Source organism: Salvia splendens, chromosome 16 (genome assembly GCF_004379255.2).
Source record: "Salvia splendens isolate huo1 chromosome 16, SspV2, whole genome shotgun sequence".
Classification (NCBI taxonomy): domain Eukaryota; kingdom Viridiplantae; phylum Streptophyta; class Magnoliopsida; order Lamiales; family Lamiaceae; genus Salvia; species Salvia splendens.
Window position 1 is genome coordinate 4,959,639 of NC_056047.1, and position 14,568 is coordinate 4,974,206.

The window sequence follows — 14,568 nt, forward strand, 5'->3', positions numbered from 1 at the left end:
TTATTTCAACTAAGATAATCTCTTTATTTTGGAATAAAACATTCAAATATCCAATCACATTTTTTAACAAAGTTCATTTTTAGTGTCTTTTAAAAATGTGATCCTCTTAATTAAGATTGAATTCAACCGAAAATTGGGAACGGTTTAATCAATATTTAGGCACTGGCTTTACGTACCAGTAAAGATTTTCACCCCTGCCAAATCGTGCTTTAACTTAACGTAATTAATTAACACTTGGACTTAATTTAAAATTGATACCAGTATTTTTTGAGGCTTGATTAACTTGATATCAACACTTGGCTTATTAGTTAAAAATAAAACACGTCTCATTAAAAACGTTTGATTTTCTTATAATATTAGGGAATGTATAAATTTGAGCTATTTTATTGGTATTAACATTGTTGTTATTATTGCAGCAAAAAAGGCGATTCCGTCGCCTTGGCGGCCCCCACACTCCGGCCCGACATCATGTGAGGGGTATTAACATTGTTGTTATTATTATAGGAGTACTATGTGGCACAGATTGTTCAGAATCAACCATTTAGGCCACTATGCACGATTAGGAATCTTTTTTTGTCACAAATTTTAAGAAATATAAATTGAAATATAATAAGTTGGTGGAGAAAATGTCTTCTTTAGAAGCGTTACTAATATTGGCTTCTCACCTTCAAATTACTTCATCAGGGCATGTCTATCAAAACTAAATATACCTGTAATCTCATGCCTCCGAAATTTCGTTTCATGGCTTTGAATCCGGATGCACGACCTAAGAGTGTCCACAATAGGAATGACACTTCAATGGACAAGTCACTTTTTTTTGTCAACGGCCACTTTTTTGTCCACGGCCACCAATAAAAGTATCTGCAGCAATAGTAGACACTTTTTTGCCACATTTTTTTTTCAATTGTTTGTATATTTTAAATTCAAATTTGGAATAGAGAATTGGAATTGAGTGAAAATAATGAGGGGGATAGGGTTTGGAATATTAGTTAACTGCATATGATACAATTTGAACTGAATCACCAAGACAGATCAAACTTTGATTCTTCAATCTAGCATCAACATCTTATACTAGTGTAATTCTATTTCTCTCATTTTCGACCAAAGTTGTTGATATTATTATTATTATTATTATTTGAATTGTATCACAAATTAAAGCAGATCAGTTAAATTTTTAAAAATACTAAATACTAGTATGACCCATACAAAATAATTGTAAGTTATTATAGTTCACGGCATAAAATTACCAAAAATATAAATATAGACTAAAACACATAAATGATTCAATTTACAAACAATCAAAACAGTTTTCTAATCCTTTAACATATCTAAATTTAGTGTTTATCAGCAATTCCAAAGTTAGACTTGAACAACGAATTTGACGCTTATAACAAATTCGATTTGCTCATCGCTGGTCGATCAATCCCTTGAACAACTCACAAATCTCTCTCGCCAACCACATTTTACTGTTAACAATAATATCCTGAAATTATAGTGTTTCAACTTCCAAAACAATCATCCTTCTCCGGCTCTCACTATCCTTTTCCTTTTCTGTTGTCGGCTTGTATTTCAGATAATTTACATAGCGATGGTATGAGACTAGTCAAAAATGGTGTTGATGCATAAGGACCATGTTCTAAATTTTGATATGAAGCAAAATTGGAGATAAGAGATAAGATATAAACAAGCTCAATTATTAAACAAGCTCAATTATACTCCATACAGCTCCATTCACCTGCAAACTTACAAATCTTTGCAAACTTATAAAACTATACATTTTTTATCATCCACCTCAACGACCATGAAGTTCCAAACTATTAATAATCTCCTTCTTCTCCTCCTCCTCCTCCTCCTCCATATCTTCCCAGCAACAAGTGTTGCCACCACAGTGCCTGCTTACACCCCAGCAGACCATATCCTCCTCAACTGCGGTGCCTCCGGCGTCTTCAAAGACACCAGCCACCGGAGTTGGGTGGGTGATGCCGGGTTAAAATTCATGCCAGCAAATGCAGCCGCCATATCTTTATCATCCACAGCCTCCAATATATATCCCAATGTTTCTCCATTCCCTTATCACACCGCTCGTATTTTCAGTAACTCTTTCACCTACACATTTCCCATCACCAAAGGCCAGAAATTCCTCCGCCTCTACTTCTACCCCAACACCTACTCCGACCATAACACTTCTAAATCTCTCTTCTCTGTCTCTGCAAATTCCTTTACTCTACTGACCAATTTCAGCGCTTTCCTTCACTCCCAGAATTCTTCACAGCCATCTTTCATGAAAGAATTCACCATCGATGTCCAAGATTATAATCAAACACTAGTTTTAACTCTCTCCCCAGAGCCATACTCCACCGGTTTCGTGAACGGCATTGAAATTGTGTCAATCCCGGATGAAATCTACTTACACAGAAATGATTCAATCAAACATGTCGGCAAGAACACTCAGATATTTCATCTGGGTCGCAATTCAGCTCTTGAGACTGTTTACAGGCTAAACGTTGGCGGCGGCAGAGTTAATATTGAAGACGACAGTGGCATGTACCGGGCGTGGTACCCAGATGATGACTACTTAAGTGGCCAAGCTTTTGGTTACACTCAGGCCATCGGCAATTCCGAGGTTAATGCCACTGTTCCATACATTGCTCCAGATATAGTCTACACAAGTGCCAGAATGACCTACAACACCAGCAGCTTAAATTGGGAATTTCCAATGGATTCAGGGTTTAACTATCTTGTCAGGTTGCATTTTTGTGAATTTACGCAAGGTGTAACCAAGTCAGGACAAAGGACTTTTTCGATTCTCTTAAACAATATCGTTGCTGATATTGCAGCCGACGTTGTCTCTTGGGCCGGCGGCCATCTAATTCCCACCTTCGAGGACTACACTATATGGCTACCTGATTACCACAACGATCGTGGGAAACAAAACCTGGGTCTGTCTTTGTCTCCTAACTCTGCAAAAGATCGACAGTATCGTAATGCTTTCTTGAATGGCCTTGAAATATTCAAGCTCAATCGTACCAACGGGAGCCTAGCATCTGCCAACCCTGAGCTTTTGGTCGAATCTTTTGAGCTGACGGTGAAGCCCAAGCAGGAGAAGAAAATTCGAGTAATGTCTATAATTTTTGGGAGTGTGGTTGGCTTCCTTGCGGTGGCTGGAGTCTCGGCTTTCCTGATTTGTCGAAGGCTGAAACCATCTTATGGCAGTGCTGCCGAGTCATCATTCCAACCTTCTTCAACCACGTCAACATCCACAACTAGTACTAATGCAGATTTGCATCCTTGGAAATCCTGCAGATATTTCTCGCTCGCTGAGATCAAAGCTGCAACATCCAACCTAGATCGAAACTCCATCATTGGGAGAGGAGGATTTGGGTGCGTTTACATGGGAGTCATAGATGATGGTGCCACCACCGTGGCGATAAAACGGCTCAACCCGTCGTCAAATCAAGGGGCTCATGAGTTCCTAACCGAAATCCACATGTTGTCAAAGCTGAGGCACCTCCACTTGGTATCACTAATCGGCTACTGCGACGAGGACGGCAAGATGATCTTGGTGTATGATTACATGGCCCACGGCTCTTTACATGACCATCTCTACACCTCCCACAACCCCCAATTATCATGGAAGCAGCGCCTCCAGATCTCCATGGGCGCTGCAAAAGGATTGCACTATCTCCACACTGTGGCTGAACACGCTGTCATACACCGTGACGTCAAGTCCACTAACATCCTACTCGACCGAAACTGGGTCGCCAAGATTTCCGATTTCGGACTGTCCAAAATGGTGGATTCAAATGATTTTTTCACGCACATCAGCACCAATGTCAAGGGCACCTACGGGTACTTGGATCCGAAATACTTTTCGACTCATCAACTGACAAGAAAATCAGATGTGTATGCATTTGGAGTGGTTCTGTTCGAGCTTATTTCTGGAAGAGCAGCAGTGGATGTGAGGCTGGATGAGGAGCAGCATAGCCTGGCTGTATGGGCTCGATTTTGTGTGCGAGAAGGACGAGTGGAAGGACTCATTGACAGCAACCTTGAGGGGCAGATTTCAGCAGGTTGTTTGGATGTGTTTGTTGGAATAGCAGGGAGATGCATACACATTCAGCCATTGGAAAGGCCTAGCATGGCTGATGTGGTGATGGGCCTCGAATTAGCAGCGGCGTTACAGGAGACAACGGTGGTGTATGATGATGATAATGATTCCGGAGGGATTCGCAGCGATCAGAGCCAGGTGGTTGTTTCTATGGATGTGATATGTGGCACAAATTGTTCAGAATCGACCGGTTAGGGAACTTGAAATATTAGCAAGTATATATACGAAGTATGTCTCTACACAATCAGGAGTCCTTTATTTGTCGCAAATTGTAAGAAATATGAAGAACGGTGAGTTGAAAATGTAATAAGTTAATGGAATATACGGCCCACTTACTAACTTAATGAAATGTGAGTAACGGTAAAATGAGACTTGCATAATACAAGTGTATCATGTGACTCTAGCCCAGTGGATCAAGTCATGACTAACCTTTCTGGTTGTATCGATCCCTTTCTAGTTGGGAGAACAGCACAAGATAGCCTAGAGATATCCGTAGAAACAGCTGGAAGATGCCTACTGGATTGTGGAATCGACCAGCCATCAATGACAGATGTAGTGGCAAGACTTGAGGATGCATTACAGCTCCAAGAAACAACACAAGCTATTAAGGGAATCCAAACCCGAAGGAGCTGACCAGTAACCCAGATTGGGCATGTTAGCAAGCAAGAGGATCAAGAATGGTACCCAAAATATAAAGTAGACGATGGCACATATCCTTATCTCATGTAGTACTACCATACTACCATGTAATCTAAATTTATGTCTAATGGTTTTCAAATGTTTTCTTTAGGATTATTTTATAATAAGAACAATACAACAGGGAAAGCAGAAGTCTATATAAGCAACAGAGACACAACTATTGGCTCCTCGCCTTCAAATTACTTTATCATCTTAATAAATAAACGGCATGTCTATCAAAGTCTTTAGAATCTACCTGTAATCTCATTCGTCAAGCCGCAATGCTTTTGCCGAATGTTGGTTTCAAGGCTTTGAATCGACCTAAACAAGTCCAATAGCCAGAACAAAGATAATTAACAATAGAATAAACTAATAAACATAATCAGTTACTTTTAACTCTCACCTAATTCAAACAACAATGCAACCAGCAAACTGTGGATTTCTTTGGTCCAATTTGACATTTACATCATATTCTGGGCATTCGCTTTGCTCTCCGCAGAAATTCTCAAGAGTCGGAAGAAAACCGAGACTTCCATCATCAAACACCACATAACAATTCGAATTGAATCGCCAAGACGGATAAAACAAGCAAAAGCTTAACTGAAAAAGATCGACGCTGCGGTCTCAGTTCCAGAGAAGCACAAATTCACACTCTCAAATTATAAACTTGGAATCAAAGTGCAATTAGCGAGCGTCTGATATAACGTTTAGTACTAATCGTTTCGATTTATATATTTAATTTAATTTTAATTTCTTAAAAAATGTTAATTGAAAATTTTAATTTCATAAAATTGATAAAAATCAAAACTTAATTTACTAGTTGACCCTATAATTTCAAATTAATTAATTAAATAACAAATTGATAAGGTGCCCATGTCGGAGTTGAAGAAATGGTCATTACACGAGGGCAAAAATACTTGGTCTAGTTTGCAAGCAATGGAATTTGATGAATATAATCAAGTGTCTAACTCCACTATCCTCCTTCCCAAGTTACAAAATAGAAAACACGTAGTATAAAGGAAAACGAAGAAGAGGCTGGCCTCACCATCATTTAGCTCTTGATTTACATCAGATTTTGAGAGGTGCTTATAAAGTGTGTCAGTTACAAAACTGCCAAAAAACATATGGAGTAGTACATTTATAGGAGATTCTTCTTCCCATATTCCAACATGAAAGCTCTTGTTGCAAAGGCATGTTTCCCTTGTCGCACGGAAAAGGTATTGGTTCCTCCCTCAACGGGAACACAGTCTTGACAATTTTAATCATCCAATATCGGCTTAACTGAGAGAACACCTCCGGTCCAAGGATAACACCAACACAATCAAGTTTGAATAACTCACTGAGAAAGCATAAAAGCTGTGAGTGGTGGAATGAGAAATATGAGGACTATCACCAAAACATTATTGAATTTCAGCTGCCTTGCATCTATGTTTCGAGTAGTGTCGACCTCAGAGGGGGGATTATCCTGCCCTGCATTGGCATCGGTTTTTGATGAATCATCCTCCTCCATCTAGAAACAAACATTAATCACGTGTTAACCCCAGAAAAGATATGTTAAAAATCGCTCATAATAAACAATAGCGTCTTGCAAAGTATGTCTCCAAGACAGATTCTCAAAAGTGAAATTCAAAAAACGTAATTACAGGAGAGAGCTGTGTGATAGAGGAAAGGATAAGCTTGAGACAAAAGCTAATAATCTGATGCACACCAAACATCTTTTGGTAACTAAAAACGTAGTACTTGATTGATACATAGTACTTTAGTTTATTTTATTCTTTTACGTGCCTCCCAATTATATAAGAGAACTTAGAGAGTTAAAGAGTAGAACTCTTGTATGAGTGAATTCACATGATTTAAATTTAAAATATCCATATTGACGGCTTGGAGCAGCACAGATCAAATAAGAAGCTTACAATTAAACTATAGTATTAAGGATGGAGAAAATAACAGAAGCACCAACCTCATAACTGATGGCTGAAGAGCCTGTATTTTCCTCATTAACTTCTTTTCCAGGACTTCCTTTCTTGTTATTATTCTTAGAGAGCTTAACTGCTTCTACTTTAGCCCGTTGTAAGAACCTCGCTGCAACTTTCTTCTCCTTCATTAAGGATGATATCTTGGACATGAAACAGAGATACTCGTTAGTGGAAAAATGGAGATTCCTTAGCAAAAAATGAATATTCTAGAATTTCCAAGTATGGTATAGATCTCTTACATCACAGTCACTAAAATACTCGCAACCTCCTTACTACGCGAAATTTCTTTTATTTGTAATCTATTTGAAAAGGTAACAAGCCTATAATTAGTGAGTAAAAGGATAAGGGAAAAACAGGTACATACTTTTTTAGCATGAAAGCTGAAGTAGACCGATTAACAATTTTTTTGCGTGTTTACAAGTCAGCTCTGCTATTTACCTATCCCCATCCCTTTCATTCAATTCGTGATACCAAACCCACAGTGGAGTGTCAACTGTCATTTGACATTCTAGATTTAGAACTTCATCATGTCAGTATTATTATGACCCTCCATGCCACATATATCCATAACAAAACACATGATGCAAATGCAGAATTCTACAGAAAAAATGGATTGACTTTGATCCCATAACCGACTTGCATTTTGGTACAATATTGAAAGAGGTTTTTAGCCTGCATCCTCCTTAATTCCAAATAAATTACTATTAGACTGCAGCATTATGAAATATGCTGGTTCTGCCCCCATAATCTTTCAATGAAACATCTTTTAATAATAATTAAGAAAATAAGTGCAATACATTGAAGATCCTACTAGGATAAAACTGTGGCAGAAACACATAAATTAACTATTGATAAATCTTCAAATATTAGAAAATAGAGATAAGCACTGAAGCATGAGGTAAGGAAAACCACTTTAGAAGACATGCAACAAAATAATTTGATTTCTATATTTCAGAACAACACCATAGTCATAAGCCATGCACATATACTAGCTAGAATAGGACATATCTCAAAAATCAATAGAAGCTTACAAGCATTGGGAACTAAAAGTTAAGGGGTAATGCAAAAGCATTGTGCTCCTTAGGCAAATACCATGAGAACATTTCTTAGAATAGTTTAATCAGATCCTTTCCAGAAGCTCCAGGCACACCCCATAAAACAAATGTTTTTAATTAAAAGGAGTGGAAATCCAATAAACAAATAATATGACCAGCCACTATGACCAAAAGAGGCTTTGTTACCAACTTCTCGAGTTTAAATTGTGCAAAGAAGTGTAGCTAACCTGCTTATGAAGGCGCTCTCTTTCAAGTGCCAACTGCAACACCAAATCTGTAATCAATTTAGTACGCACCCTAATATCTTTTGCAGTTTCATTCTTGGCTTCATTGGCATGCTGCAAAGAGGTTTCTAAGTGTTCCACTCTATTTGTTAGAAAATTTATGTCATCAGTCAGTTCCGCATTGGATTCAGATAATAAAATACACTTGTCTTCAGCACTCTCAGTCTGACTTTCGGCCCTTAGAACCTTGGATTTTAGATCTTCAATTAAGTTTCCCATGTCCTTGATTATGCAATCTAACATGGATTGCTTCTCTTGACTAGCTTCAGCAGATGCCACGGCATGATCTCGCTTAATCTCAGAATCCTTCAATTGTGTCTCCAATTGTTCCACCTGATTAGTTGCATGAGTAATGCTACTCTTCAAGTGGATGACATCTGTTGTAAGCTCCTTGTTAGACATCCTAAGCTTTTTACAATCAGCTTCAGCAATCTCAGCTCTCTTTTCAGCTTCAGAAGCCTTTTCTGTCAATTCATTATTTTGCTCATTAAAATTTTCAAGTTTAGATCTCAACTCCCCTTCTCGTTCAATCAACCGATTCATACTAAGCTGTGCCATCTGGATTCTCCCACTTAGTTCTTTTGAAACCCCGGAGAGTATTTCGGCACTATTTTCTGCCTCAAACAATCTTTCCCATGTATCATCAGCTTCAGAAGCCTTTTCTGTCAATTCATTATTTTGCTCACTTAAATTTTCATGTTCAGATCTCAACTCCCCACCTCGTTCAGTCAACCTATTCATACTAAGTTGTGCCATCTGGATCCTCCCAAATAGTTCTTTAGAAACCCCGGAGAGTATTTCTGCACTATTTTCTGCCTCAAACAGTCTTTCCCATATATCTTCGGCTTCCTGTTCCATGCGAAATACTTCTTGCTGCAGCCGGAGTTTTAACTCTTCTTCAGTTTCTCTTGCCTCAGTTAGTTTCTTCTCAAGATTCAATTCCCGAACTAAAGATTTCTCCAGCATTCTCAAGCAACTCTTCTGCTGTTCTGCTGTCTGCGTTTTTATCTTTGCACTCAAATTTTGATCGTTGTTATTTTCCAAACAACCAACATCTTCGTTATCTTTCCCTGTCAATAGTTCAAGTTATTATTAGATAAAGAATCACGTTCTCTATAAGATATAACTCTCAGGGTCACATCATTGAAAGTGGATACGAAAGACCAGCGCAACTCCTGATGGACAACATGGCCTCACAATCAAAAGTGACTACATCCCATGTTAAAGAGGTAAAGTAAAACAAAATGTAATTTAAAAACTTACGTTTTTCATCATCAAAAGAAGCTAATAAGATCCTCTGGAAGTTGGCAGATTGCTCCTTTAAGCCAGTAACCTGCTCGAAAGACTGCTTCAAAGAATCCTCACAATCATGCAACTTATCTTTTATATCATAAAATGTATCACCAAGTTGCGTGAATGAAGAAACAACATTGCGAGAGCTGACAATCTCAGTATGAAGAGCTGATAGGAATTTCTCCAGTTCTGTAACTTCAGAGTCCAAAAACCCAGATAGGAGGTCATATTCTAATGCTTTCAGCACTGGACCTTCCTGAGTATGAATTTCTACCAAAAACGCCTCAAAATCACTTCCCCTTGAAGCCACATGCATGACAAGTACATCTAAATTAATCAACTTCTCGGAGGAACGTGCTATATCTAACTCAACTTTTGTTAAATTTTCTGCTACACTTTCTACTTCACGCATAGTGTCTCCACCAGAAGATACAACTTCAAGTGAATCAACATTATTTGATTCAGACTCTAATTCACCATGAATGGCATTTTCAACTGAAGAGGGTTTGTCTTCAATACTGTCTGAGTCCATTTCAAGTCTTACAGTAAATTCTGTACTTGTGTCCTGAAAAAGAGAGAATACTTTGTGGTTTATCATATTGTGAACAACCAGAAGTTAACCTAACCCAGTAAAGAAGATGCATAATATCAGAAAAAAGAACGAAGTACTATACACAATCCAAACTACTGGCAAGTATAAAGAACATTTGCATGTTATATGGTCGAGTGAAACAGGAAACATGAAAGATGAAGAAACAAAAAAAAGTTCAGTACAAGTGTTCCTTAGAAGTTTCAGTAAAGCTACCTAAATCTGTAAATTGTGCACTAAACAACATAACTTTTAACTACCAATAAAAAGTTTATCGCATTAGTGACACATGAATGCCACCATTTCCACACTGTGAAGGAGAAACTGTATTATAGATCACATAGGATCATAACAAAATTCACAGGTTCAATACGAGAATGATAGCGGTGTCTAAATCTAAATGCACACTATCATATTTTTTCATGTCCCTATGCCTTTTAATTCTATGCATTTTCCAAGCCCAAATTAACCCCAATGTTTCACAGCTTCATTATTTTTCTCTATCCCAGTCTGTCAGTCAAGTGGAGATACAGATACTCTAAATCAATAAACTCATTTTATTGGAATACCAACATCCTAAATGCACAATTTGCTTCTGCCACTTCCAAAATTTTAAAAAGCAAATAAACTCGAGTATTTGTGATCAAATTTTTGTATCCATGTAAACCCAATCCTACAAACATAAAGCCACCTGCGGCGCCATTTATAATTAATTAGTGGCAATATAAGGTTTTAGAAGTACAAGGTCTTGTTCTCTCTAGATGATCCTGAAATGTTCACTAGTCAGTGGCCATGATTGAAATTTCTTACAATTATGGAAGCACCAAATCCAAAATACAAGCAATCATATAGCATCAATGGTTTACTGATTGAATTGCTTAAACAAAAATATCATATTATTCGATCGATATACTATCATTTGCTTTTACATGGCGCAGGCAGGCAATCATGATTCATGATGATTGGGGAAAATCAGCAGCTAAAATTTGCCTTCTAATTCATAATTCAACTCAGCAGAAGTTTCCATATTACTTATAAGAGAAACATAGTTCCGAAAAACGAAACTTTGTGCAGCTCCAACAAACTACAGTATCATTGCTTACACACACAGATGCAGCAGCACGAATCAATTCTCGATAAATTAAACGAAAATGCTCAAAGAGTAATTAATTCGTCAGCTGACAACAATATGGTGCTACAATCAATAGACCCGATTGAGAGTGATTACAGAAGATATGAATGATGGAAAGAAAAAAAAAAAGCAAAGGAAATCATTAAGAACGAACAGTTCAGAAATGCCGCGGCTTGGCTTGGTGAGTGGTGACTGTGGAATTAATTTAACTGTTTTATTTATTATTTCACTATTTCTAGAAAATATGATTCAAATTAACCGACTCAGAGTCTGTTCGGTGTGGTCACGTGCAGATGATGCAGGCTGTCTGCTGCTTTATTGAAGCTTTTGGGCCCTACGATTCATCAACAGCTTGGGCTTTTTCTTAAACAGAATGCTTCCTAAGCCCAGTAAGAAACCCACTTCTTCAGATCTCAATAGATTTTTTTGGGGTGAAGCTTAAACTTTAAGATTATGGAGTAATAAATAACATAAACTTTCATAAAAGTTGTATTTATCACCGAAATTTGGAAAAAATATATCTTCAAATTTCAATGAAGTTATAATATGATTGAGCATAGACTTTGAGGCTCGCTATGACGTGAAAAAGTTAAGGTAAAAGACTTGGAAATTTTATATTCCACTTAGCGAGTTTTCAACGCGGGCTTAAAATTCTCTCATCCATTTAAAATATTCAGGCCTTTGTTGAGATGCTCCAAGTGGAATTTGGAAGCCACATCAACTTCAAGTAGGGACATGGGCGGATCTACTTGGAGGCTTGGTGGGGCATTTGCCCCTCCTCAAAAATTTATACCCGTGATATTTTTCTTCAAATTTAAAAATTTATTTTAAATTCTCTTTTAAATGCCCCTTCTCATTACAACAAAATTTGATTATAACTCTATTTTTGCCTCTCCTCTCGTCAAACCCTGGCTCCGCCCCTGAGTAGGGATGTCAATTGGGCTAACCCGCCCCGGTTTGGGCCAATCCGCTCGGGTTTTCGGGCTATATGGGTCTGGGTTTTTCAGGTTGTGAATTTTTTGGGTTATAAATTTTCGACCCTAATCCTAAATCTTCGGTTTTCGAGCTAACACACGGGCTATTCGAGTCCAAAGTAATCTTACGTGTTACTTTCTATCCAATCTAATATTCTAGCTTATAAAAAATAAATTGTCTCAAATAGTAAAGTATTATCAAAGTGATCAAGAGAAAGAAAATAATAACAATTGAAAATTGAAATAAAATATATAAACAGATCGCTTAATTAGTAGCACACTTGAATCTGACTGCAATTAAATCAAAATCATGCATTTCAAATGAGTTGAATGACATTCTTAATTGTGTACCTGAAAAATAAATTATAAGCCGTTAAAAAAGATAGTTTAGATAGTAGTATGTCAAAAAATTGTACTTCATGTCAACCATATTTCATATAACCCTAACTTTCAATTTGAGAGAAGACATACTTATCATATATACTTCATATCAATGTTGCGTTTAATATTGAATTAACATATACACTTCATATAGATATATAACCCAAAATTTTAATTATGTTTTGTTTTAAATGCTGGACCAACCCGCAACACACTCGGGCCAACCTGCATAACCCGCTGACCCGAACGGGTCAACTCATGTAGCCCTATTCTACATTTGGGTTCCGATATTCAGGCCCTAACCCTATGATTTTATCTGGTTATTCGGATCGACCCGCGAATTTTGGGCTATATTCGGAGGCACCTTGATCGTCGATTGGGTATGGCCGGTAGCCACTCGGAACGCCCGAATCTTGGGTGAGAGGAGGGGCCGAATATTCCGTTTCCGGACTATGAAACGGTTGCGAACCGAACCATTCGGGGTTCCAACCGTGAGAGCCGCTTGGGTTGTCGTCGTTACCGGACATAGTGGTGTTGTAGGGTGTGAGAGGAAGATGAAAATGGATATGAGAGATTGATGATGAGAATTGTGTAGTGAAAGTGTGAATTTTTTGGAGTGAAATTGGGGGTATTTATAGATGAAAGTGTGTATTTTTGGGGTAAAAAAAATAAAAAAAATTAAAAAGTGGGGAAAAACGGTTATAAACGGATATAATTTTTTGGGGAAGTGAAATTTTTTTTTTTTTATTTTTTATCGATTTTTTTAATAAAAATCCGATTTTTTAAAAAAAAAAATAAAAAAATGTTTGAAACCAACGGCTATGCCGTTGGCGAATCAGAGACCGCCACGTGTGCGTCCGCTGGCACGGACGTGCTCGATACATCGAGCAGCGCCGTGCCAGCGGCGCGGTTGCAGCGGTGGCGGTCCTTCGCCTTGCCTCTGGCACGGACGGCGGTGGCGCCAACCGCCACCGCTGCGGATGCTCTTACACATCATAATTCAAGTTCAAAAATGTAAGCTTGTGCCATTTTTACATTTTTTATGAAAATTCAGGTATATATTTATACTTAAATTTAATTCAATTTTGCATATGTAAAATAATTGAGACGAAATCCGATTAGAATATATAAACATTGTAAAAAAATTCTCCACATTCGATTGATCACCATGTGTTGTCCAGCCATGAAATATCTCCTATTGCATGCAAAGTCTATTTTAAAGATTCCCAAGGGCATCCGTAGTGGCGTCTCGTTGCGAGTTCGGTCTCGGCCCGGCGAGAGAGCCCGCAGCGAGACGCCGCTGCAACCTATCCGTCTCGTCGCTTAGCTCATGGGGGAGGATGGGTTGGCGGGCCATCTCGCCACGCGGCGTGACGCCCACCCGCCGCTCCGTGAGTGGGCATCGTCATTGCTAGCGCAATAAATAATTTTTTTTAAAAAATCAATTTTTCGCATAAAATAAAATAAATAAATAAAATTTTCAACGGTAAAAAAATATATTTTTTCTTTTTTTATTCTATAAATACTTCTACTCTTTCATTTTACACACAAACACACTATCCCTCATCTTTTTTTTCTTCTCATCATCACTATCCCTCATATCATCTCTCTTTCCTCTCCAATTCTTCTCCCAAATTTAATCCATTCATGAATCCATTTGAGCAAATGTTGTCTCTTAGTTAAGAGATGGGGTAAAAAATACAGCGAGACCCATGAATAATGAAAGAATGAGACGGTTATGAGACGATATTGAGACACGGATATGGATGACCTAAATAATACAATAGAATTATTTGACTTACATAACTTAGAATCTTAATTGTTTGCACATCATAAAAGTTACGGTATTTAGTTTATCAAAAGTCATTTCTCTTACACGTTCGTCCTAGTTTACATATCACATCTTCAATGTGATCCCTTGTTAATAAAGATTACCTTCAAATGTTTCCAGAATATTCTAATTCTAATTTTTAAAAATCTGAAAAGGATAAGAGCAAAATCCCATTGATGTTTTCAGAAAGTTCAAATTTTCGTATTCAGACTTCTGGAGTATGTGAAAAAAAAATTGATTTATGAAAAAGATGGATGAAATTTTGCT

At 37.6% G+C, this 14,568-nt stretch overlaps 2 protein-coding genes and 1 long non-coding RNA gene across 7 annotated transcripts; 1 reads left to right on the forward strand and 2 right to left on the reverse strand.

Moving 5' to 3' along the window:
- Positions 1–453: 453 nt before the first annotated feature.
- On the reverse strand, positions 454–5,469 carry LOC121772782. Its single transcript, XR_006044397.1, has 3 exons — positions 5,190–5,469; positions 5,043–5,107; positions 454–861 (listed from the first exon to the last, which is right to left on the reverse strand). It is a non-coding gene; the product is annotated as an uncharacterized LOC121772782 (long non-coding RNA).
- LOC121772778 (receptor-like protein kinase FERONIA) lies at positions 1,403–4,737 on the forward strand. Its single transcript, XM_042169997.1, has one exon. The coding sequence runs from the start codon at positions 1,802–1,804 to the stop codon at positions 4,301–4,303; it is 2,502 nt and encodes an 833-aa protein (XP_042025931.1). The 5' UTR covers positions 1,403–1,801; the 3' UTR covers positions 4,304–4,737.
- A 331-nt stretch (positions 5,470–5,800) lies between the features above and the next one.
- On the reverse strand, positions 5,801–11,320 carry LOC121772042 (WPP domain-interacting tail-anchored protein 1-like). 5 transcript variants are annotated; one of them, XM_042168976.1, is made up of 5 exons: positions 11,270–11,320; positions 9,365–9,959; positions 8,045–9,171; positions 6,747–6,902; positions 5,801–6,296 (listed from the first exon to the last, which is right to left on the reverse strand). In XM_042168976.1, the coding sequence occupies exons 2-5, from the start codon at positions 9,924–9,926 to the stop codon at positions 6,123–6,125; spliced, it is 2,019 nt and encodes a 672-aa protein (XP_042024910.1). In that variant the 5' UTR covers positions 9,927–9,959; positions 11,270–11,320; the 3' UTR covers positions 5,801–6,122. The 5 variants fall into 5 exon arrangements, 4 of the variants coding, with proteins under 4 accessions (XP_042024910.1, XP_042024909.1, XP_042024908.1 ...); XM_042168975.1 differs by having other exon boundaries at positions 11,087–11,305; XM_042168974.1 differs by having other exon boundaries at positions 10,913–11,305.
- Positions 11,321–14,568: the final 3,248 nt, after the last annotated feature.

Excerpts from the sequence above, each read along its gene's own strand:
- LOC121772778 (XM_042169997.1), top strand. The coding sequence starts at position 1,802 with ATGAAGTTCCAAACTATTAATAATCTCCTTCTTCTCCTCCTCCTCCTC.
- LOC121772042 (XM_042168973.1), bottom strand. The coding sequence starts at position 9,992 with ATGATAAACCACAAAGTATTCTCTCTTTTTCAGGACACAAGTACAGAA. Across the intron at positions 6,903-8,044 it reads GAGAGCGCCTTCATAAGCAG|ATATCATCCTTAATGAAGGA; the intron begins GTTAGCTACACT and ends TTCATGTCCAAG. Across the intron at positions 6,297-6,746 it reads CTTCAGCCATCAGTTATGAG|ATGGAGGAGGATGATTCATC; the intron begins GTTGGTGCTTCT and ends GTTTGTTTCTAG.